At 37.3% G+C, this 26,425-nt stretch overlaps 1 protein-coding gene across 3 annotated transcripts in view; it reads right to left on the reverse strand.

The window, feature by feature from the left end:
- STAG1 (STAG1 cohesin complex component) overlaps positions 1-26,425 on the reverse strand; it is a 354,251-nt gene that overhangs the window by 106,563 nt on the left and 221,263 nt on the right. For all 3 annotated transcript variants that reach the window (XM_019747971.2, XM_019747962.2, XM_074312886.1), the window contains 3 exons: positions 14,413-14,536; positions 1,159-1,257; positions 570-649 (listed from right to left, as the gene is read on the reverse strand). In XM_019747971.2, the coding sequence (XP_019603530.1) occupies positions 570-649; positions 1,159-1,257; positions 14,413-14,536 (303 nt within the window). The remainder of the gene's footprint in view (positions 1-569; positions 650-1,158; positions 1,258-14,412; positions 14,537-26,425) is intronic.

Consider the following 26,425-nt stretch of genomic DNA (forward strand, 5'->3'; position numbering starts at 1 on the left):
AGAAAGAGGTAAAAAGACATCATGTCAACAACAGATGCTGGCATAGATGGCATGTGGTACATAACAGATGTGGCATCACAAAGTAGGGAGGGGAGGATTTGTAATGACTTTGCTAAGATCTACATTGTCTCATAAATTCTTCTTAATTTTTAGTCAAAGCTCTATAGGTAAAACTATCACTATTTTAAAATTTCTATCATATTAATGATACAATTTAAATGCCTTATTTCCTTCCATTTCTATACCACTCCAAAGAAGCTATTTTAAAAACCTATCCCTTTTGAAGCTTTCTTTCTTTTTTTAGTAGAAAGTTATGTTCCTTCATTGATATTTCCTCTGGACTATATAAAAGAAGTTTTATATGGAAGAAACAGACAATAGTCGAAATAAAAACCAAAAAGAGAGAAAGAAAACATTTTGTTTCAAACCTAATCTCAAAATATAAAAGTAGAACCTAAAGTAATAAGGTTACATATTAGGGTTATATATGTGAAGTACATCAATACTGCTGGGAAAAAGAGTAAAATATCAACAGATTAAATTAAAATTTTAACAAGTATTACACTTACTGAAGTATCAGAGTAACCAATCGAATAGCTTCCACAGCAACATCATATTCTTTATCAAGTGTCATTGATACAATGCGATCCTGAAAATAAGTTATAAATCAAATCAACCATGAGCAGAAAATAAGCCAGGACAGACCTAAGGAAATGTCCTTGAAAGAGTACATGCAAGACTACTGATAAATTAAATTGAAAGCTTTACTCATGAAACCGTATTATCATATTCCTATTCACACAAAGGAGGTGCTAGGATAAATGTTCATAATCGAAAATCTTTCTCAACAACTGGCATTCCCTAACACTAAGACAAATAAACCTTAACTTGCAAAATAAATATAATTATAAAAAGCTGTACATAAAGAAAATCTTGTTTTAAGCAGGAGAGCCTTCTGTTGGAGGCAATAAATAAGAACTCATGTTGGTAACATCTTTTGTTGAGATTCGTTCATTTACTTAATATAGGCTTATTTAAAGAATACGCAGTAAAGCATATGAAATAAACACTTGCTATGGTAATGTCATTTGCTCAACTAGTTATAATCAGCATTTTTACAGTGAAAAATAAAATTAGCTAAGTATTTTTGATGCTCACCTTGAATCGGTTTGTGAATAGCTCCAATTTGGGGAATAATTCTCTATTGGTATACAGACTCTGTAGAGCTTTCAAACACTTCAGCCTGACTTCTCCTTGCTACAGAAAGACAAGTGAAAAACACAACAGAAGTGATCAATTCCATGGCATGAAGATTGAAAAAATTTTTCAAGTGTTTATGGAGACTAAAGTAATTTTTAGCATAACCATTCAATTTACTTCATATTGTAATTCAACATAAGGTAGAACTGAGCAATTGTATAATCTGTGTTTCACTTGTATTTAATTAAAAATGCACTGAAAACCCCTTAGTTACTTGAGAGTCAACCACACCTTTTTCAAACATTTATCAACTCTGACTGAACATCGAGTTATTTCCCACCTTATACTGTGGCACATTTGAGAGAATTTTTAACCTATGATTTCTATTACAGAAGGATACACTAATTTGTCCCTTATGTAACTACTGAATAATCCTGCAGAAAAACCTAATTTCATTATTTAAGGGTCATCATTTATTCCCTCAACAGGTATATTTATTGGATGCCTTTTACATTACAGAAAGAGCAGTTAGGAAACATGAACAGCAGAACGTTTAAAAAAGACAAAGTGACAGAGTGACATATGCTGGGACTGCTATTTACGAGACATCATCTAAACAAAGTTATTAACTTGGAGTAGAAGATGTTGGTAATCACAGTGCATTCAGGGTCATCTAGAAATTTAGCAAACTCTCTCAAAGAAGATTGAAGTTGCTATGTTCAAAAGGAAGCAATGTGCTATAACAGGAGGAGTCCAAGGTTTAGAATCAAACAAAACTAGATTTTAGTCCCAATTCTAGTTTTTTAGCTACATGAGAGATAGCAAGTATATGAATCACTCTGATAGCTTTCACATTTATAAAATGGTGATACCAATTTTGTTAAGGATTAAATGCTGGGGTATGCTGGTAAAAGTTTTAACAACCAGCTCTGGGTATGGGGCCCTGACTTAATGCATTTGCAGATTTCTGTTATGAAAATAATCTCTTCATGGCCAATTGCAAGCTACCAATGAGATGTTATTGAACTCATATTTGTGAAGGGATGTGCCTAATCACTTTCTTGCCAGCTGATTCAAGGTAGCTCTAGCATACCACTAAATTAGATGATGACTGTTGGTAAAGTTCTCTAGCATATAGAAGGCACCTGAGATGCTTGTAGTAGATACTGTTGTTGCCCCTCATAAATCCCCATATAAGAGGCTATGCTTTCTCCTATGTTGACAGCGAACGTCTTGTAGCTATACCTTTCTCTGGAGAATTGACCATGGTTCAAAAGAATCACCTGTCACAGAGATTCCTGGGAGACTATGGTCCACATTGCCCCACCTGTATATATATACCCTTTCCTTCCTCCAGGCTAAGGGCCATAACCAGTGGGGAATGATAACTTGCCTCAGGGCAGAACAACCTCTAAGGTGCAATTTATTCTTCAAAGCTCCTGTTGAGATCATGCTGACATAAAACTTCTGAAACTGGGGACAGAGCCCCAGAGAGCAGTTTCCAGGCTCTCGGCCTCACATAGAAAGGTGCTGGCTCAGGTAGTAAATGGCCATCAGCTGTGGCTAGTTGGCCGTCAGCTGTAACCAGTGAGCCATTGGCCACTAATATAATTGCTGTGGCTACACTAGCAGAAAAATGGGGGGCTAGCAAGAAGATGGTGGCTGAGCCTGCAAGTGGTACAGTGAGGGTTGCGAACAGTGTGGCTCCTGCTTCCTGTTTCTCCAACCCAACAGCCAGCGAGAATAGAGTACTATGACTCCCCTATCTATGGCTCTATGGGTGTTCCTTTTTGGCCTCACCATATCCTGAGTTCTTATGTGGGGAGCTGGACTAGAGACTCTGCAGGCCGTCCCGCACGACAGAAACCAAATTTCTGTTAGTGTGTTTTCTGCTTTATCCTATTTTCCTCACTTTCTCATAGGCTTCTGAGAATATAAGCCTCAGTGTACCACTAGCACAAAAATCTCTGGCTCGGGCTTGTCTTCTAGGAAATGTGACCTAAACAGTTTGTACCAAGAGTGGTCCTAGGAAGTAAACTTCAGTGATGGGATTCTAGGCTTGATCATTTGAAGGATGGATTACTGTGAGGAAGAACCCAATTACTGAATAGCAGCCATTTGCTAGTTCACATACAGGTGAAAGGGGATGTGCCTAGCATTTGCGAGAGCAAGGTGAATAAAAACTATGGAACTGGGTGGCTAAGAGTCACTGATACATTAAAGAAAGAAAATGACAGGTTAATTAATCACCAGTTTAAAGCAAATGTTAACTCTTGGCAACTTTTAAAGAAACTCTTATCTCATAAAGATAAAGAACTGCTCTTACTAAAAATCCAGGACTCAAATTTAAGGGTGGCAGATTTTAAGAGAGTTTGCATCCCAGGCACATCTCCTATGCCCAAACCAGGGCCATATAAGAAAGAGGTGCAAGTATAAAGAGTATCTGGATGGATGCAGCTGAGAATCTTGAACTCCAAGTTTCCCATGAACTTGTGAGCCTGAAAATAAGGCTCATGTCCCCTTCTTAGATGATAGTATGCTACCACCTACCTGACTACATGGAAGTCTCAAGTGAAGCAAATACCTTAAGGACATACCCCCCTTAAGGAGTAGCCCCCTCATGATCTACACCAACTTCCCCTTGCAGCCACCAGACCAAGGTCAAATCTCAGCATGGACCAAATGGAAAGTACTGGATCTGCTAAGGGAGGAGAAGGATTATATGCTTTAAGTGCTAAAGTAATGGGCCAATTTGAACCTGCAAGAACCAGGAGAATGTGTAAGGAACTGGTTCCTGAGGGTACTGACCAGGGAGTGGGAATATAAAAGTTTTTGGATATGGAGCACTCTCCCTTGACTCAGGATTTAAGGCACTATTAAGGCCCCTGGAAATAGCCCAACACATTGCTGAATGGCTCTTGGAAAAGAAAGGCAATAGTGCATATTAAATGAAACAGAGATGCCAGAATTGTGTGCCAGGCTATGAAGGAAGGAATTTAAAGACACAGGAAGTGAGCATGCCTCAAAGGATCTATTACATAAGCTCAGAAGACCCACCAGGTGAGTATATTCCTCAAGAAGGTCCAGATAATACTGTTATTGCCATGGAGGCACAGGCATTACTGAGAAGCTCCATAGTGGTTGTGTTTTGTAGGCTAGAGTGAACAGTCAGAGATACTCCAACAGAATTTAGCTTCCTGTGCCAGAGACAAGCGTCACCTATTAGATGCAAGGGGGTCACAATAATTATAATGGGAAGAAAGGCTGAAGGGCAGCCCATGGGGATCTATGGAGATGGTTCATAGGTTGTGGTATTCCTGGAGGCAAGACCGGTGGAAAGCCAATAAAAATATTATGTAATCACAAGATAACAATAATGGATGAGCAAAAGACTAAGAACACCTGTCTCAACATAAAATCACAACCCCAGACCTAAGATAGCATGTAAGTAGTTTCCTTATTTCTCTTCAACTACAGATTGAAAAACAAGGCCAAAAGATGAAATTACTCCATCTATCCAAGTTCATACACCAAATTACAGGTAAAGATATTAATCAAGTTTTATCATTACCTTGTCCAGTTATGCCTCCTAATTAACTACCTCTTCTTCCAAAATCTTGTTGTTATTTTTTTAACCGATAACATGCTCTGCCTACATTACAGGAACTTAACAATTAAATAAGGTGGTACCCATAAATGTACTTCAGAAAACTGTCAATTAACCTAGTTAGGTGAAAACTCCAGTTACCTTTTTGGTAATTGCTCTATGTGGGGCTCTACTATCCTCTAAAAGTATCTCTATTATAGTACCTAAATGCTTTGTTGTTTTCCCATTGTGCAAAATCTTATTCAAATCTGAATGCTGTTTAACAGTCCCTAACAAACAGCTACTGCTCAATAAATATTTTTTTAATAACTATATAAATATATAAAAACAGAAAAAAACGAAAGAAACAAAGAAAGGTAAAATGATTTGTTGAGGGAGGGGACTGTGCATTATTTGTCAGAGACTCTTAAACCTATCAACATTTTTGTAAAAAAATTGTTTTAAATGTTAAGAGCTACAGAAAGTATTATGGAACATAATGGCTTAATTTCATAATGAGTTGTATTTTTAAGGGACAATAATTCATGTTTCTAGGAGAAAATGCTGATTGTTAATAAAATGCATAAGTGTAATATGAATACTTTAGTGGGAATACTTTGAAAGAGTTAAACTTAACCAAATTCTGATGTTCTCTCAAGGAGTGGATGTGTTTGTATGTGGTAGAGGTAATGGGCGTAGAGAGAAGAGTCTTTTCTTTTTTTTCAGTTTTATTGAGACATAATTGATATACAAAAAAAACCTTCACGTTTATGTGATGATTTGGACATATGCACACATGCATGATACTATTACAATCAAGGCAATAAACACACCCATCATTCCCCAAAATTTCCTCGTATTTTTCTTTTATTTGCTAAGAAGAGAAGGAGTAGTCTTGAGAGGGATACTGTTGAGAAAAGAAGTCTTGTGCATTCAGTCTGTCAAAAGACTGGGCCTCAACTTGGCCTGGGCCCTAGACCACTTCCTTACCAAGAGGTACAGAGTCACGAACAAAACACACCATGGCATGGTAGAAATGAAAGGGCTAGTCAGCCCCACTGACAGCATGGTGAATGCTCTGGGGGTGGGGTGGCAGTAATGGACTGAATGAGGTGCTTACCTCCCTCTGGCCGTATGGGCATAAACAGAATATAGCTAATCTGTAATGAATGAGGGTGGAAATGTAGAGTCCTAAAAAGAGTAGAGAAACTATGAGGTAAGATCAAACAATACAGTGTATGTTTAAATAAAAAATTTATTACAGTAAAAGACACATTGCCATTAATCCCCCTCAAAATATTGCCCCTCACTTTAAACACACTTATCCCATCCTTCTTGCCACTTTTTGAAGCAGTTCTGGAAGTCCTCTTTCCTTGGGTGTCTTTAGTTGTGCTATCATGGCTGCTCGATGTCCTTAAATCATTTTAACTTTGGGGAAGAGCCAGAAGTCGCACGGTGCCAGATCCCGTGAATAAGGTGGATGAGGACAAACTGTAATGTTTTTATTTGACAGAAACTGCCGTATATCAGAAGCAAGGTGTGACACGGAGTGTTGTCATGATGGAAGATGATTTATGGCAAACTCTAAAAGACACCTTCTCTCAACCGTAGCTCACACCCGACTGACTGCACCGAACAAGCTGAAACTTGTCACACTTCTGTTACTAAGGTTCAACGCGCCACTTCCTGTACTGAAGATCCCTGCCCTTCTGTTGGATGGCACTTGGCAACAGCATTCACCATATTTTGTGATCACAACAGAAAGGCTCCGAGTCACACATCACTTCTGGTACGGCAACGTCTGTCAAATAAAAACATTGCAGTGTGTCCTCATCCAACTTAATCACTGGGTCTGGCATCATGTGACTCCTGGCTCTTCCCCAAAGTCAAAATGACCATGAAGGGTAAATGTTTTGAATCGATTCAGGACATCAAGACAGCACACCTGAAGACACTCACAAAAGAGGACTTCCAGAACTGTTTCAGAAAATGGCAACAAGAATGGGAAAGTGTGTATGAAGCGAGGGGAGGAGGAGGTACTTTGAGGAGGATTAATAGCAGTGTGTCTTTCACTATTAATAATTGTTTTTTATTTAAATATTCACCATATTGTCTGATCACACCTTGTATATTCTGGCTCTTGGCTGCCTTTGTGCTCCATGCCACCCCAACTCCTATGGTATTGTAGGGGTTGAAAATGATGTCTGAGAGAATAAAAGGTTCCATGCAGGATAATTCACCTGATACAGATTGCTTCCAGGCTTCAAATAAGACCTGTTTTCACTCAATGCAAAACTATCAATGGCATTGCTGAAAATGAAAACTGTTGAGGTGAAGTCCTTGTCTGAAAGTAAAATATGAAACTGAAGGACAGATGTGGACATGAGCGAGGGGAGTCTCATGCAGCCTGGCTGATATATCTGTATGATGAAGGGGCATTGCAGACGCAAATGTCTAGGACTAAATAGCACAGTTAGGGGTCACAGTCCCTGGGTCCCCACCAGAGGTCCCACGCCCCTGTCAGGATACAAGGGAAAGGGGGATGGAGTGGAATTCAGATTTTTTATGGGGCTCTTAGATACTGCTGTCCAAATGACAATAATCCTAGGTCACCATAAGGACAGGATTAAAATAGTGGCTTTGGACAGTTTGGGTGATAGTTACCCATGGGAGACAAGTCTGCATGTGTCTGTTGATGGAGCCCTTTGGACAAGTTCAGGTGCTGATGATCATGGTTCCCACCACTGAGTACATAACAGGCATTAACATTTTGGCTGGGTGCAATACTGAAAACCATCACTGCCTCTAAGGGGTATGCACCACAACAAGGACAAATTCAAGCATAAAGGGCCAAGTGCATTCCTGGACAACTCCAGAGTTGCCCAAATCATGGCACATTGTTCCACAAAAATATGGTTGGGAAATGGACATTATTCTGTTAATTCAAGACTTAATGCAAGCAGAGGTGCTGATATCTACCACATCAAAATTTAACAGCCCAATCTGGCCAGTAAGGAAAACCTCCACAGCTTGGAGGTTGATCGATTACCACAGGTTAAACAGGAAAGTTCCAACTTAGGCCCTAGCAGTTCCTGATATTACAGCATCACCGAGACAGTGGCAACCCAAATAGGAAACTAATATACTGTTATTGATCTGGCAAATGCCTTCTATTTGATCCTTTTGCAGGATGAGGATCAGGGCTAATTTGCATTCACACAGAATGGCTCGTAATATACTTTTACTGTAGTTCTGCACTGATACTGAAATTCTTCCATAATATGCTACCAGTGGTTAGGGCTTGATCTTCAACAAACGCAAGGCCCCACAGATATTTTAGTCATCCATTACATTATGACATCCTGATAGCAGGGCCAATCAAAAAACATGTGGCTACAGTGCTGCACTTAGTCACAGAGGAAATCATTAGCTCCAATTTGACTATAAATCCAGATAAAGTCCAGAGCCTGGCACAGCAGGTGCAATTCCAAGGAGTCATTTGGGCAAGAAGCCAAAGAGGTATTCCAGAGACAACTAAACAAAAACTGTAGGTCCTGGGGTGGCTGTTTAGCTCAGTTGGTTAGAGTGTGGTGCAAATAACACCAAGGTTGCTAGTTCAATCCCCGCATGGGCCACTGTGAGCTGCGCCCTCCTTAAAAAAAAAAAAAAGGTGCATTTCTTCAAAAAATAAACAAAACTGTAGGTCCTGGCAGCACCCACTAATAAAAGCAAGGCTCAACAGCATTATGAGTAATGAAAACAGCATGTATCCCGCCTGGGTGCTCTCTTGACCTCTTTAATCAAAGTGACCTACAAAGCAGCCAATTTTAAATGAGGCCCATCGCAGCAGCAGGCACTGGAAGCTGTTTAACAAGGCAAGGCCCGTGAAGCCTGCTAGCCTGATGAAACTGCTGGTTTCGGCAATCCCCCTGCGCCCCCACCAAACACACACTGATTGGAGTCTGTGGCAGCAGGAAACTGACTGGGTGCACTGGCTTCTTGGATTCTGGACCTTCAAACTTCTAGAAGCTGCCACCTAGTACATTCCTTTTGAATGGCATTTTCTTGCTTGCTATTGGGCACCGGTGGAGATGGGAACATGGTATGGCTGGGGTGCCATATATAATGCTGCCATATATAATGGTGCCATATATAATGCTGTACTGCCCATTCTCACTTGGGTGATTACAAAACTGACCAATAAAACTGCCGAGAATCAACAAAGCTCGATCACAAAATGGAAATGGTACATCCAAGATTGGGCCCAGCCAGAATCCCAAGGGACTAGTAGGCTCCATAAGCAACTAGCCAGCTTATCAGAAAGGCCAAATGACCCATAGGAGATGCTTTGACCCTTCCCTGAGCTACCTGGGGCCTAAGATTCAAAGCCATGCCTGCTGGCAACATGGCATAGTTTACTGACAGCTCTGTAAAACTAAAGACAGATGAGGTCTGCTGAATGCAGCCACCATTGGTCCAACGGGTGACCATTTTTTGACTAAGACCAGATGTGGACATTCCACCCAGTGGGCCAAGCTCTGAGTTGTGGTGATGGTCGTATAGGCCACCCCTACCAACATGCCTTGATACATTTTTACCAACTCATGGACTGTTGCCAAAGGCCTACCCATCCGGTCAGGAGAATGGTAACTAAAAGACTGGACAAGAAATTCTAAGGAACATCCTTCACTGCCCAAGCAAGACAAAAATAGGCACACTCTCATGGAATGTTATGAACTTTCCATGTGTCCTATCACCCACATGTCAATGAAGCCATTGAACAAAGGAACAGCTGACTTAAACAGCAACCAAGACAGCCTGCTAGTGGATTTGTACCCCCCTCTGACTAGGGCTATATAGCTAGCTACTAAGCACGGCACTCCAATGCTAGGAAAACATGTCACTGTGGCACATGTCAGGAAATACTGAGCGTGGATGGGGTGGGAGTGGACCAGGCATCTGTGTTCAGGTTGTACCTACAAAATCCCAGTCTCAATATACTAATCATTCTTTTTCTTTTTTCCTCTTGGGAGGTCCATCTCTGGGGTGGTTTCCTGCTTTGGCTGCCATTGCACCCCGGACAGTACCCCGTGACTCTAATCAGGATGTGATGCTTCCCTTGGGCAACTCCCTCCTATGGGATACTGCAAGGATAGGAGACAGAACCAAGGGTGCTAGGGTCCTTCTACTGGTGCTGGGAACATTTAACCCTTCCTATCAGGTGGATGGCATTGTCAGACATGTCAAGTTTGTGCAGGACATGGCCTCCCTTCCTGGACTGGCCAACTGAGGCCAAAAAGTCTGGGTCAAGCAACAAGGGCAGTGGGTGCCCACAGAGGTAGTAGCGTCAAGATTGGGACAGTCTGGGTTGCAATACCTAGGCAACCAGCTCCACAAGTAGTAGACCAGTTATCTCAGGCGTCAGGAAGTTCGTAGAGTTCTGAGAGGGGAGTAGAACATTCTTCTCATTCCTATGGAAGCTTCTGCTATGTCTATTAATACCCTGATAAAAATCAGTATAGCCGTAGTGAGAGGAGGCAAACTGATGCTACTCAGACCTTCCTTAAGCTATCAACGGATGAAATTACCAGGTGACTCTTTTGATACAGGTCCAGATGCAAGCATGTTCTGGAGTCCCCTGCTTAATATTACCTATAATGTGACAGAAAAAGACCCCTGTACCAAAATGGTTATTACTGATCTATAGTGACATTTCAGACCTGGAAATTCCATGTGTCTCTTCTCTCTGCAATCATGTGGTAAAAGGAGGCTGAGACTGTATATTACTAGACTAGTCAGCATTATGAGAACAAGTCCCTGACAGGTATACCTACATTCCTCTTGGTTATGTACTTCTCTGTGGACCCCAATGGGCAACAGAATTTCTGCCCCCAGGGGAAGATTTTGTTGCCTCATACTTCTAGGGCTCACTGTCCATGTGAGCAATTATACAGAGGGCTAGAAAGGACCCATCTTGCTAACATGACAGAGTGGCTCACAGTACCTTCCTAGGAAGACAAACTAACCACTGGTTTCATTCTGTTGTCCAAACTCTAACACTGCACATAGTATACAGGCACTAGAAAAAAACAACAACACACCGATGTACAACCTGCCCTTAACCATGGCAGAATAGCTCATGGTACTGCCCAAGCCACCAAGATCAAGAAGATTCACTAAACTCACCAGTCAAGGTGGTGATGGATAATCAAATAGCCCTCAATTATCTGATGGCACAACAGGGTGGCGTTTGTATTACTGTCAGCATTTCATGCCAACGTACTTCAATAATTTGGGGAACTTAAGAACTGAGTTAATGAATACCCACGCTCAGGTGGGACGGCTATCAGCTGCATTCCCAGTACCCCCAAGATTCACTTTTTGACTTCTTATTTGGCTTAATCCAGGCACTTGGGATTCTTGGTTGAAGACCATCCTCCAGGGAAGCCTGATTGTCCTCTTGGGTCTGGCTCTCCTAATTACCGTGGTAAAGTCCTGCCTCCAAATAACAGGGAGGCTCTATGAGCAATTCACATCCATATAGGTTATTCAGGGACCCCAGTGGACCCACCTCCACCTCCAACTTTGAGGTGGGAGATGGTCCTACAGGATTTGCCATGCTTATCTGCCATTTCAGTAGCCCAGCAGGGGTGGGGAGTGGGCTGTTGGGAAAGGCAGTCTCCTGCATTCCATCTTTTGACCCCTTCCACTTGGCTGCAAAAAAATGGGCTTGTGCCTGCAACACTCTCTTATTAAGAGATAAGAGTCCTAAGAGCCTGTGCTGAGTTTATGGTCTTGTGTGGAAATACCGTTCCTGTTTCAAACTCAAATATGTGTTCTTTTGTTCTGCTTAAGTGTGTGCATCACATGGCACCCGGCCAACCCCACTATTAAATCTGTTCCCTGAAGGAAGAGGATAGGATTCTTAGTTATGTGGCACAAGAGGGCTGCATGCAGGGCAACTGCCCTGTGTTGACTGCTGGGAGAGACCTGCTGGTCATGAGGGAATGACACCTACTACTGAAGCTGATCTTGCTTTGCTCCTTCTCTATGTGAGTAAAGCACTGTTTCATCCAGTGCTTCACAGCGTTGTGTTTTCCTTGGCAACCCCAATATCAAGATGCAGTGGGCAGAAGTATTAGAACTTGTACTTCTGGTGATAGGTAACAGATCTCATTTGCTTGACATATACAGAGCTAGAAAGGTTTTTGGTGAACTTAAGAGAAATAGAATATGAAATGAGTCAACAAAAAGAAGAAATAGAGTGGATTAATTGAAAATAAACCTCACCCAAGCACTAAAGAGATTTTGATATGAGAAATCAAGCATAGGCAAGACAGTAGAAGAACTGTACCACAAAAGCAAAAACAATATAGAATACTGATAAACAAAAAAGGATAGAGAAAGGCAATCTAGTGTCATGAGCATAAATACAAGAAGAGATTAAGATATTTAGCCCAGAACACAGAGATTACTTTAGCTGTATTTAAATTAGATCTCTTCTGTGTTACCTTTAATGACAGAGCTAAAACAAATGGGTAGAAAACATAGAAATAAGTTTTGGTCAATACAAAGTGAATTTCTAATAACTCCTTTACTTATTAGAAATTATTTGTCTTTCTATTGACCAAAACTTGTATTATAAAACTTATGTAAACTGACAATATTAAAATAAAAAATTTGTCTTATTTAGGAGGATAAATTGGGTTATAAATGTCTAAAATTCTAAAATCAAGACAGAAGGAATATCAAGCCATTACAAGGTACACCTTAAACTAATACAATGGTTATATGTCAATTTTATCTCAATAAAACTGGAAAAAATGCAGTTGATAATTAAAATATAATCTTAAAAAAAAGACAGGCGTTTTATCAGCTCATTTGAAAAGGCACAGACAGGATGAGTCTGAAGGCAGAAGTCATATCTCAGAATGAGCAGTTTCAACTAGACTAAAAGGAGAGAAAGCAAACGACTAGTCCTCAGAGAAAAAAAAGTACAAGGAATTAGAGTAAAAATGACAAAAGAAAGTTTAGAAGAGATGATTTAATACTTACAGTTAAGTTCTAAATAAAGTAACTGAAGATCACATGAAAAGTGTGTAAAATCATTCTAGTGAAAACAGTTCTCCTTACATGATTTTATCAACAACACATAAGAGAAATATACCTCTTCCTTTATCTGGACAGAGGATTTCTCAAACACAATTTAGTGATTTATTTTAAAATCATAGTTGATTGTTTTTTGGTAAGCCACATCAAATCCACGTTATTCCCAGAATTTGTAGTTATACATAAATTCTGTTAAAACTGGTCATTGTTACTGTTATTTAAATTCAGTGGGGTAGTCTATAAGGGAGGTGGGGGTAAGAAGAAAACTGGTATGGTAGTGGTAGGGATAAAAATGCAAGACCGTAAATTTATTCCTACTAAAGCTCATCTTGTTGGATTTAACAGTGTACGTGTCAGGACACACTGTGTAATTCTACATTCTCTCACACTAGTAAAATTTAATTAAATAAACCTGAGATGGGATCAGACATTAAGGATCCCAATTCTACAAAAGGAATAGACAAAGAAAACACAGAATCAAGCTCGGGTTTTATTAGTGTAGAAAAAAGGATTTGAAATGCTAGGGATGATAAATATTCAGGAAAAAATTCACTAGGTACTAACTGAATTTTCCTTCAAATGCGGTAGGGGAGAACAAACTCCTGTTAATCATCAATTAAAAATTAGCAACTGTGAAGCTGAGCAACCGACTTGTGATGATCTCCCTATACTTCAAACTCTCTTACAGCAAAAAATGACCGTAAGATTCCCTTGAGACCTTTTATTATGATTTATGTAATTTTGTGGGTTTAAAAAAGCTGAAAATACTTAGCATACTGCTATTTAAAAAACAAATGTTCTATAAGGTAATAATGGTAAGACAGAGAAAAGTCTTCAAATATTACCAAATTTGCCTTTAAAAAAATCTAAGAATACAATTGCATTAAAAATAAAATGTATTATTCTAATAGCTGCAATGATTTTAACAATTCAAAGGATGGAATTTAAAGTAAATTGAAATATTTCTATATTTGTGAATATCTGTGCAATTCAAGTTACAGACTGTCAGGTCATTCAATATAAAAATTCCAGTAAGATACACTCCTACCCTCGATTATTTTCAGGATTACTTATTTAGGATTCAATAACATGGGATTCCCTTGGAAGTCAGAGCCTTTTTTAATAGAAATATATTTTTAGACACAGTATTCTAGCACCCAACAAATCCATTCACTTTGCTGCGATATACCCTAAAGAAATCAAAACAAGAAAGCTTATTCAGTTTTCATATATTAAGAGAAACAAGGAATCTCTTTTGACTCCAAGCTAGAAAAAGACTGTAATTAGCTTCTTGAGAGAATCTCTGAAAACTTTATATGTACCAGGTTGTCAATCTTGGTTTAAGAGAATATTACAACTAAGAAGGGTTTTCACACATGGGCTCATGTGTCAAGTTTCATCATGGCCATTAAGTGGACAGTTATTCAGCTGAATCATCTTAGATTTCCACATTACAAATCTTGTCTAGTAATAAGACAAGCATACCTACTATCAAAGCCTGGAACAGAGTAACTTACCCTGTCATGAAGAGTCCAACCAACATATTTTAGGTAACTGTCATTTAGGAAGGCATCACTATACATTTTCATCCATACTCCAATTTCTTCAATACAAATGGCTCTAATTTCAGCAATAGCATCACTACAAGAGGACGAAAATAAGGACACAATCTCTGATTAACATGAAGAGCTAGAATGTACTTCATACTCATTTTCAGCAAGCAATAAATATTAACACATTATTCCTAACACTGCATTTATATCTGTACTCGCAAAGGCCTCCAACTTGACTATCTTCTGTTTTTTATATGGTTTCTGTGGAATAAAAACTACCGATACCAAACTCAAAAATAATGCTTCTGGAAATCATCTTATTTTGACTCAATTGCTTTATATTCATTGAACTAGGAAATGGCATGTGGAGCTTTCTGAAAGCCTCACAACTATCATGGCATCAACAAACATGTTAAATCTTCTCAGGGAACCATAGTATCAACATTCAAATAAAGAATTAAGTAGAACTTGAAGCAAATATTATTTTAAAAAGTATGATAGTTTGCAAAACCCAAAACCTTGATGTAATTGCACGGGGCAGAATAATAGTTCACATTTAGTCACAATAGGAACAATCTTGAAAACTACACTGTGAAATGGTGGTAGAACAAACTCCAAAAGTAAGGTTTCTGGCTCTGTGCCCAGATGGCTTTGCACCTCACTTTAAGCATCCAATGTAATTGTCATGATATTTTCCTACTCTCAAACCTGTGAACCATGAGCAAATACAACGTTAATATTTTCACCTTCTCTTTCAGTAGGTTACTAACTCTAGCATTAAAAAAAAATCATATTAAATATAATAAAGTGAATCCTAACTTTCTTTTGTAGATTGGTCATCAAGGTTTCCGATTTGCCATACATGAATAACTTAAAATGTTTGGTACTATTTAATTCTCCAATTAGTACAAGGCAATCATCAATTAATCTGACAGTAATTTAACTGGACTTTTAATGTTAATCAAGCAACTTCACTTAAGTTGCTCTTTTATCACAAAATGGGTGCTAGCATTCTAAAATTATATTCTCTGCTACAATAAATCTCAGTTTCTTTTAAGTCCCTGTCATAGCTTAAAGATAAAAAAGTGAGCAACTTTCTCTTTCAAAGCCATACTACCTACTACAATCTCTACCTTTCCTACTTTGTTTGTTTGTTTATACCTCTTTCTCATGGAGAGATTCTACAGCATTGAGGCTAATGGTCCTGGAGCTCTGGAGCAAGACATCCTGATTTCAAATGCTGACTCTGTTATTTACTAGCTATGTGGCTTTAGACAAGTTATATTCCTCTTTCTTAGATTTACACATCTGTAAAATACAGATACAACTATACCTAGAGCTCACAAGGTTACTTTTAAGAATGAAATCACTTCATAAAAGTAAAAGACTTAGAAATGTGCCTAGCACCTAGTTAATCTTCCACAAACGTCTACTATTAAAATCTTCAAAGTACCATCAATCTAGTCAATTACAGACAATAGAGGATAAAAATGTAGCTTTAAAGGAAATAAAAACATTAAAAGAAAAAGAGAGGAAGAAGACAACTTGCTAGTGCAACACGGAAATGAACTCACAGCATAAACAGGAATAATTTGTGACAACAAAAACATAAAAAGGGAGGGGGTAAAGGTCTAAATTTGCAAAGGCAAATGGAGATAAGGTGAATGCTGAAAAAAAAAGGACTACTGTTTATATGAAATTTCTTTTACATAAACTTAATGGTAACCATTCAAAAATAATCCAGACCTAACATAACATAAAAAAAGAGGAAACACAGGAAAAAAAATTATACAACCAAACTAAAATAACAGACAGAAACACAAAGGCAAAGAAATAATGGAGACACCGAGCTATCAAAAACAAAAGATAAAATAACTATAGCAAATCCTCATATATCAATAATCAAGCCTAAATTTCAATGGACTGAACTCACCAATAAAAAGGCATTGAGTAGCAGATTAGATCAAAAGGAAAAAAAAAAGAAACAACCATATGCTGCCTTCAGGAGACACATCTCAGCTGCAAGGATAAATATATGAGGTGTGATCCAAAAATACAGTGAACATTTAAACTAAAAATTTATTACTATAAAAGACACATTGTCATTAATACCCCTCAAAATACTCCCCCTCACTTCAAACACACTTATCTCATCATTCTTGCTACTTTCTGAAGCAGTTCTGAAGTCCTCTTTCGTGAGTGTCTTTAATAATTGTGCAATCGTGGCTGCACTGACGTCCTAAATCATCTTAAATTTGGGGAAGAGCCAGGAGTTGTACAGCGCCAGATCCAGTAAATAAGGTAGATGAGGAAACACTGTAGTATTTTTATTTGACAGAAATTGCTGTACCAGAAGTGATGTGTGACATGGGGCCTTTCTGTTGTAATCACAAAATACAGGGAATGCAGCTGCTCAGTGCCATCAAATGGAAGGGGAGGGATCTTTGATACAGGAAGCAGTGTGTCGAACCTTAATAACAGTGTGTGACAAGTTTGACCTTGTTCAGTGCAGTCAATCGGGTGTGAGTCCATCGGGTTGAGAGATGATGTACTTTAAAGGTTGCCATAAATGATCCTCCATCATGACAACACTTCGTGTCACAGATCGCTTCTGGTATAGGGCTGTATCTGTCAAATAAAAACATTACAGTGTGTCCTCATCCACCTTATTCACGGGATCTGGCACTGTGCGACTTCTGGCTCTTCCCCAAAGTCAAAATGATTCAGAACATGGAGGCAGCCATGACAACGCAACTAGAGATGCCTATGAAAGAGGACTTCCACAACTGCTTCAAAAACTGCTAAGAATGCTGGGATAAGTATGTTCGAAGAAAGGGGAGTATGGAGAGGGGTGTTAATGGCAATGTATCTTTTACTGTAATAATTTGCTTTTTTAAAACATTCACCGTATTGTTTGATCACACCTTGTAGACTCAAAGTGAAAGGGCAGAAAATGAAAGTCTAAGTAATTTGCATCCAGAGAAAAGCGGGTGTGTGCATACTTATATCTGACGAAACAGACCTCAAGATAAAAAACGTAACAAGAGACAAAGATGGGTATTTCATAATGATAAAGAGGACAATACCAAGAAGACATTTACACTTATCAATATCTATGTTCCCAATCAGGGAGCACCAAAATATACAGAGCAAGTACTAACAGAACTAAAGGGAGAAACTGACAAAAACACAATATAGTAAGAGACCTAAATACTCCATTGACAGACAGCTATGGCTAGATCATCCAAACAGAAAATCAGTAAGGAAATATCAGCCTTAAAAAACACATTAGGGGGCCGGCCCGGTGGCTCAGGCGGTTAGAGCTCCATGCTCCTAACTCCGAGGGCTGCTGGTTCGATTCCCACATGGGCCAGTGGGCTCTCAACCACAAGGTTGCCAGTTCGATTCCTCGACTCTCGCAAGGTATGGTGGGCTTTGCCCCCTACAACTAAGACTGAAAGGACAACAACTTGAAGCTGAACGGCACCCTCCACAACTAAGATTGAAAGAACAACAACTTGACTTGGAAAAAAGTCCTGGAAGTACACACTGTTCCCCTTCCCCAATAAAATCTTTAAACAAACAAACAAACAAAAAAACACATTAGACCAAATGGACATAATCAACATTTACAGAGCCTTTCATCCCTGGACACCAGACTACACATTATTTTCTAGTGCACAGGAACATTCCCAAGAATAGACCATTTGTTTGGACACAAAAGTACCTCAACAAATTCAAGAAAACTGAAATCATATCAAGCATATACTCCGACCATAACGCTTCAAAATTGAAGATCAAGTGCAAAAGGCAAGCAGGAAAAACCACAAATATGTGGAGATTAAACAACATACTACTAAAGAACGACTGGGTGAAGAAAAAATAAAAAGAGAGATTGAAAGGTACACAGAAACAGAAGAGAATAAAAGTACAACATACGAAAATTATTGGGATGATATGAAAACAGTAATAAGAGGGAAGTTTATATCATTACAGGCCTATCTCAAGAAACAGTAAGAATCCCAAACAAACAATCTAACATTACGTCCTAAAGAACTAGAGAAAGAATAACAAATGAAACACAAAGTCAGAGAAGGGAGGAAAAAATAAAATTTAAAGCAGAATTAAATAAAATAGAGAACAAAAAAAGGTAGAAAAATTAATGCAACAAAGAGCTGGTTCTTTGGAAATACTTCCAAAATTGCAAACCCCTGGCTAGCCTCATTAAGGGAAAAAAAAGACACAAACATTCAGAAATGAAAGGGAAGAAGTTATGACGGATGACGGATACCAAAGAAACACAAAGTATCATACAAGAATACTATGAAAGACAATATGCCACCAAATTCAATGATCTAGAAGAAATGGACATATATAACTTTCCTAGACAGAGTCATGAAGAACAGGAAAATTTAAATAGACAAATCAACCGCAACAAAACAATCACCCAAAACCTCCCCATGAGCAAAAGTCCAGGACCAGATGGCTTCACTAGTGAATTCTACCAAACCTTCAAAGATAATTTAATACCTGTCCTTCTCAAACTCTTCAAAAAACCTGAAAAAGTGGTAATACTGCCTAACTCATTTTATGAGGCCAACATAACCATGATACCAAAACCTGGCAAGGATAACACAAAAAACAAAACTACAGACCAGCATCTCTGATGAGTACAGATGCAAAAATCCAATCCTAAGTGTGGATCACTCCAGGGGCACAATGATAGTTCAATATATGCAAATCAATCAATGCAATACACCACATAAACACAATAAAAGACAAATATCATATGATCAGGTGAATAGATGCAGAAAAAGCATCTGACAAAATACAACATTCATTTATAATGAAAACACTTAATGAGTATAGAAGGAAAGTACCTCAACATAATAAAGCCCATATATGACAAACCGTGAGCTAATATCATACCTAATGGTGAAAAATTGAAAGCTTTTCCACTAAGATCAGGAAAAAGACAACGATGCTCCTCTGACCACTGTTATTCAACACAGGATAGGAAGTCCTAGCTAGAGTAATCAGGCAAGAGAAAGAAAGGCATCCAAATTGGGAATGAAGTTAAATTGTCGCTTTTTTGGAGACATGATTCTTTATAAAGAAAACCCTAAAGACTCCACCAAAAACCTATTATAAACAATTTAACAAAATACAGGAAAGTTGCAGGATACAAAATCAATGTACAAAAATCCACTGCATTCCTATATACTAACAATGAAATTTCAGAAAAAGAAATGAAAAAAGGAAACAAAACAAATCAATTCCTGTAACAATTGCAACAAAAAGAATAAAATACCCAGGAATAAACTTAACAAAGGCCTATACACCGAAACTATAAGATATTATTAAAAGCAATTGAAGAACACACAAAGAAATGGAAAGATATTCCGTGTTCATGGATTGTAAGAATCAACATAGTTAAAGTGGCCATATTACCTAAAGCAATACACAAATTTAATAAAATCCCCATCAAAGCCCCAAAGGCATTTTTTAAAGAATTAGAACAAAAATCATCAGATTTGTATGAAATCACAAAAGATCCCAAAGCAATTCTGGGAAAGAAAACAAGGCCAAAGGTATCACACTCCCTGACTTCAATGTATACTTACTACAAAGTGACAATAATCATAACAGCATCGTATTGGCAGAAAAACAGACACACAGAACAATGGAATAGGATTGAAAAGCCCAAAATAAACCCACATCTATATGGGCAAATAATTTTAGACAAAGGAGCCAAAAACATACAATGGAGAAAAGAAACCCTCTTCAATAAATGGTGCTGGGAAAATTGGAAAGCCACATGCGAAAGAATGCAATTAGACTGCTATCTGCCACCATTTACCCAAATTAACTCAAAATGGATCAAAAACCTAAACATAAGACCTGAAACAACAAACTACATAGAAGAAAGCATAGTTACTAAACGTATGGACCTCGGTCTGATAGAGGGTTTTATGGTCTGATAGAGGGTTTTATGAAGACTTCAAGGGCAAGGGAAGTAGAAGCAAAAATAAATGGATGGAACTATATCCAAGTAAAAAGCTTCCGCACAGCAACAGAAACCATCAACAAAACAAAGAGGCAACCAACTAAATGGGAGAAGATATTTGCAAACAACACCTTTGCTAAGGAGTTAATATCCAAAGTATATAAAGAACTCATACAACTAAACAAGAAAAAAACAAACAATCCAATTAAAAAATGGACAGAGGATCTAAACAGACACTTCTCCCAAGAAGAGACACAAACAGCCAACAGATAAATGAAAATATGCTCAACTTCACTAGCTATTAGGGAAGTGCAAATCAAAACTACAATGTGATATCACCTCACATCTATTAGAATGGCTATCATAAACAAGACAAATCATAACAAGTAATGGAGAAGCTGTGGAGAAAAAGGAACCTTCATACACTGATGGTGGGAATGTAAATTGGTACAACCACTATGGAAAACAGAATGGAGGTTCTTCAAAAATTAAGAACAGAGTTACCATATGGCCCAGCAATCCCTCTCCTGGGTATCTACCCCCAAAAATCTGAAAATATTTATCCATAAAGATATATGTCCCCTGATGTTTACTGCAGCATTATTCAATGGCCAAGACATGGGAACAACCAAAGTGTCTGATAGATGACTGGCTAAAGATGTGGTACATATACACAATGGAATATTACTTGGCCATAAGAAAAGATAAAATACTGACGTTTGTGACGACATAAATGGGTCTTGAGATTATCATGCTAAGTCAAAGAAGTCACAGAAAAAGTTGAGAACCACATAATTTCACTCACCTATGGGATATAAAACTGAACGCAACAAATGAAGAATACAAACAAGTAAAAGCTCATAGGGAGAACAGTTTAGTGGTTCCCAGAAAGTAAGGGGGTGGGGGATAGAAAAGGGTAAAAGGGGTCAAATATATGGTAACAAAAGTAGATCTGACTTAGAGTGGTGAACACACACTATATAGATGATGTATTATAGAAAATATACATAAAACCTATATAATTTTATTAACCAATCTCACCTCAATAAATTTAATTTTAAAAGTAGCTTCACTAAAAACGTGAAAAGATATTTCTAGCCCTTTATGACACTGAACATGAACGGCTCAAGGGCATTTCTGTTTTTCTAAATATGAAAATTTTCAGATATAAAAAAGTTATGGAGGACAATATAATGAATATGTATATCCAATGCTGTTATAAAAATATTAGTTGAAACTTCTTATACACCTCTTACTGATGCATCTCCCTCCCGAAGAATGACTATCTTTCACTCAAAGATTATCATTCCCACCTGTATCTTTATATTTTTAACTTCCTATATATTGTTTTGTATAACTAATACCCTGTAGGCACCCTCTCCAATTTGCTTCCTTCACAAATATGTTTTGTGACTTATACATACTCGTTCACATTGCTCTAGCTTCAATATATTTATTTTAACTGATGTTCAATGTTCCTTTCAATAATTATATTACAAATTATTTATACATTCTCTCATTGACAGACATTTAGGTTGTTTCCAAGTTTCTGCTTGTATTAACAATGAATGCCACAAATATTCTTGTATATATAGTCTCCTTGTGCACATATATGCAAGTTTCCCTAAGGTAGTGTTTTCTTAAACAGCACATCATTACCTACATTATGAAATAAATTTAGTGAGTGGCAACAAAAACATAAAAGTATTTAGGAGAGAAAATACTAAAATGCTTTACATGTGGCAAGGCAAGTATTTTTTATTGGAATACTGTGTGCCTGATGTAGGACATGGAAAACTAAGTCTGTAAGACAATATTTTTATACCTAGAAGTGAACTTACTATGTGAAAAGCAATACTCATCTTTAGCTTTATTAGTATTAACCAATTTCTGCATAAATTAGTGCTTCACACATCCTTGCCTGTCACTTGGTAGTCTCCTACTATTTATTATAAATTTCCATCTCTGTGAACTGCTAGTTCATATACTTTTTCTTCTACTGGGCTGTTCAAATAAAAATGACAACAGCATAAATAAAACAGCCCCCCTCCAAAACACAACCACAACACACTCAAATCATAGCATTTTCTCTCTCTGAGTACTCATCTATACCAAGTACTCATCTCCCAGAAATCCATTGAACTTATTCTCTGCGGCACCCCTGTAAAAATTAATCTGAAAACATAAATCACAGAAAACTAGGCTATGTTTTTATTACACAACCTCAAGGAAGCACATTGAGGACAAGACAAATAGGTGTGGTACACTAAAACTACAGTGACAACTAAGTATGGTAACTTCATATATACACAGCTTAATCATTTTTCCATTCATTAACATTACCACTGACAATAAGATTATGGGTGGCCAATTCCCAAGGCTAAAAAAATAGAAAGGCTTAGCTTTATTTCAGTAGGGAAATCTTGCTCAGAATCTTTTTTTATAACTATCTCTAAGTCTAAGCCTAATTTCTAATGCCCTTTTGTCTCACCTACTAGACTTCTAAAAGCTTACATTCATGGAACACACCTCCTTTCTGTATGCACTGCTAACATGTTTTGTTTTGTTTTCTCATAAAAATTGTGTTTATTGTCAGTATCACTGTGGTATATTGTTCCTTTTTTTTTTCCATTAGTTTCAGGTACACAAAACAACGTAATACTTAGACATTTATCATTTATGTACCTCACAATGCTAACATGTTGATACTGCTTTGTCTTCTTGGAATCCCAGTCCTTGTCTACTTCAGATACCAATCTGACTCCTCCTACCCTTAACTTTAAAATCCTACCCTTAAATTTAAAATATCCTCATCTTACACCCTCCTCCCCCCGACCTTCTGGTATCCACTAAACTATTGTCTATCTCTATGAGTTTTTGTTTCTTTGTTTGTCTTGTTCCTTTGTTGTTTTCAGTTTTACATTACACATATCAGTGAAATCATATGGTTCTCAAATTTTTCTGCCTTAGTTCGCTTAGCATAATAATGTCAAGATCCATCCGTTGTTGCAAATGGCACTGTTTCATCATTTCTTATGGCAGAATAGTATTCCATTGTGCATATATACCACCTCTTCTTTATCCAATCACCCCAATAAACTAATTTTTTAAAAAAGAAGAAATTCAAATATCCTTTCTAGACTTACAACTTGACTATGTATGGTTAGATAGTCCATTCTGCTACTACTGAAAGTCCCTACCTGATTGGTCTCCTATTTGGGTTCTGGAGCCACAATCCATTCTGCCTGCTGATACTACCCTGCTAGATTAATCATTTTCTACATATAATTATATTATGTAATCACACACTATAGTAAAATTAGAACTCCTTTGTGGTAGTTTTAAAATGTCCACAAATTATTTGATGAAAATAAATTCCTCTTTTCCAGAATGTAGGTGTACTTAGTAAGTTGCTTCTAACAAATGTCATGTGGTGGAAATGATGAATTTTGATTCCTGAGCCTAGATAAAAAAGTCTTTGTGATTTCTGCTTTGTTCTCTATCTTAGTGTTTCCTCACTATCTCTGAGGAAAGCCAACTGCCATGTCTTGAAAACACTCTAACTAGAGAATTCCACCTGGTGAGTAACGGAGGTCTGCCATCAGCTATGTAAGTAAGCATTATTAGAAGCAGATACTCCTAGCCCACTTAAGTCTTCAAATGAGTGCAACCTCAACCAAAGTCTTGAGTGCAGTTTCATGAGAGAACTTAAGCCAAAACCACTTAGGTAGGCAGCTCCCAGATTCTTGATCCACAGAAACTATGACAGAATGAATGTTTGTTGTTTTACATTGCCAAGTTTTCGGGTATTAGCTATGTGGCAAAAGATAACTGTTATTATTAGTTTTTATTATTTTAAAGGCTTTTACCAACATAGCTATAACCAATCTTCTAGTCTAGTCCATAGATGAGTTCTTTAATCCAAATAGCTCAAACTCATCGGCATCTCTATGTCTACAATGCATTTGTTCCACTCTGATTACCTTCACTGATTATTCTTTTAAACTCCAGTGAGGTCTTAGTCTTTCCATGATTCCTGTCACATCCTCTTATTACCAGATATACAGTTTTGTTGACCTGTAGGAACTATCATTCTATTTAAGTAGATCAAGCATAAAATAAAAATGCAGTATATTTCTAAATGTTTCCTGGTTTGATTACAATACAACTTTTGAAATACAGATATTTTTCTCATGCAATCCTTGAATTTCATATTAAATTCCTTTTTAACATATTAATCTCTACTTCTAACTGCCTCACTCCATTTAGAAAGATAATTTAGCTGCCAAGTGTCTGGGAGTTTCCAAAGCAAAGATTAAAGTGGAGGGCAAAATAGTAAGACAGAGTAAAGGCATAAGACAACTGTAAAATGGACTAACTTTCATAGCATTCTGGTATTGCAGTGGAATGAACAACTAAAAATGAAGTCAAGATATACTTTACTTGCAAACTCAAAGAAAAATAAAGCTAGAAAATAATTATTCTGGAGCAATTAATCTTTTGTTGTAACTCCATTTTACAGCATAAAAGAATCATTATGTTTATTTTCATGAAAAAAAAAAAAAGTATCTAATTTACTGATCCTCACCATTAGTGTGTCTTTTTTGGGAGACAAGACCCATTAATATAATATCTGGACTGAAGTCTTCCTTTTTGGATTACTTTCATGGCATATGGAATTCAAATATTTTCTGCTTCCAACAAAATGAAATTTAACTTTAATGAATTTTAATTAAATGTTTCATGTACTACCATTACAGGTGTTCTCCTAGTAAGGAAGTTGACTAAATTAAAATGACTACAATACAAATTCAGAGAATAGCTCTTGTATAATACGGCTGTTTTGACACTTACAATTATCTCTCATGTACAAGGAATCTCACGAGAGCGCCTGAGTAAAAAATAATTACAAGCTTCGAAAAGATCCGTTATCTAAACTGTAATACACAATGAATTCATGTTTCAGCCAATTTTGTCACTAACATTTGACTAAAAAAAAAAATTTACATTTTCTAAAATAGAACTACAGACAACTTTTTTTTCAAAAATAGCCTATAGGAGAAAGGAATAGCTGAAGTACTTAATGAAAAGTTATACTGTATCCGTTATTAAACTATAAACGAGAACTTGAGAACAGAGATCATAATTTACAGAAAGATTATTAAAATAAATATCATCTTAATATTAAGTGTTAGTACAGGGAACAAAGAAGCAATTTTATAAAATTCGAGTTTTCTCATTACTAATACTTCTTCCCAATACTTTCCTCTTCTTTTCAATTCCTATGTAAAGGTGTTAGGTATTTAGCACTTAGCTCCCAATCAAGTGAGCTCCCTCAGTATCAAAACTGGTGGTTTTCATAGGCATCCCCAACCCTGGTAACTCTACTACATCTGGTGCTCTGGGTTTTAAGATGTTTAAAGTATTTAGTTCCATGCCAGAATGCCATAGGTTTTAACCCAAAGTTCAGCTTTTTATGAATAAATGCTTCTTAATATTTTTCATTGATTTCTAGAAAACTGAAATGATCGTTTTTATCTTTTTAGTTGTTTTCTGGGGAGATAATTTTCCAATGACTTCACTCTCCCATTGCCTCACCTCATTTTTGAAAGATGTTTTCTCTTGGTATGGAATTCTAGGTTGACATTTTTGTTTTTTTTCACTACTTAAGAAAAATGGATCCATTATCTCTGGTTTGTCTTATTTCCAACTAGAAAGAGATCTGCTGTCTTTCTTATCTCGTATCCTTTGTAGTTAATTTATCTTTTTGCTCTGGTTGCAATTAAGATTTCAGAAAACAGAGCAGGAGGGAACACTTCTACGTAGGTTTTCTATGTGGCTAGTAACCAAGTATTGCCATTATAAAAGTAAACACAAAACTCCTTAACAAAATATCAGCAAACTGAATCCAGTAGCATATAAAAAGGATTATACACCATAAGCACATGGAATTTTCCCCAGAACGCAGGA

The sequence above is a fragment of the Rhinolophus sinicus genome, linkage group LG10, assembly GCF_036562045.2.
Source record: "Rhinolophus sinicus isolate RSC01 linkage group LG10, ASM3656204v1, whole genome shotgun sequence".
Taxonomy (NCBI): domain Eukaryota; kingdom Metazoa; phylum Chordata; class Mammalia; order Chiroptera; family Rhinolophidae; genus Rhinolophus; species Rhinolophus sinicus.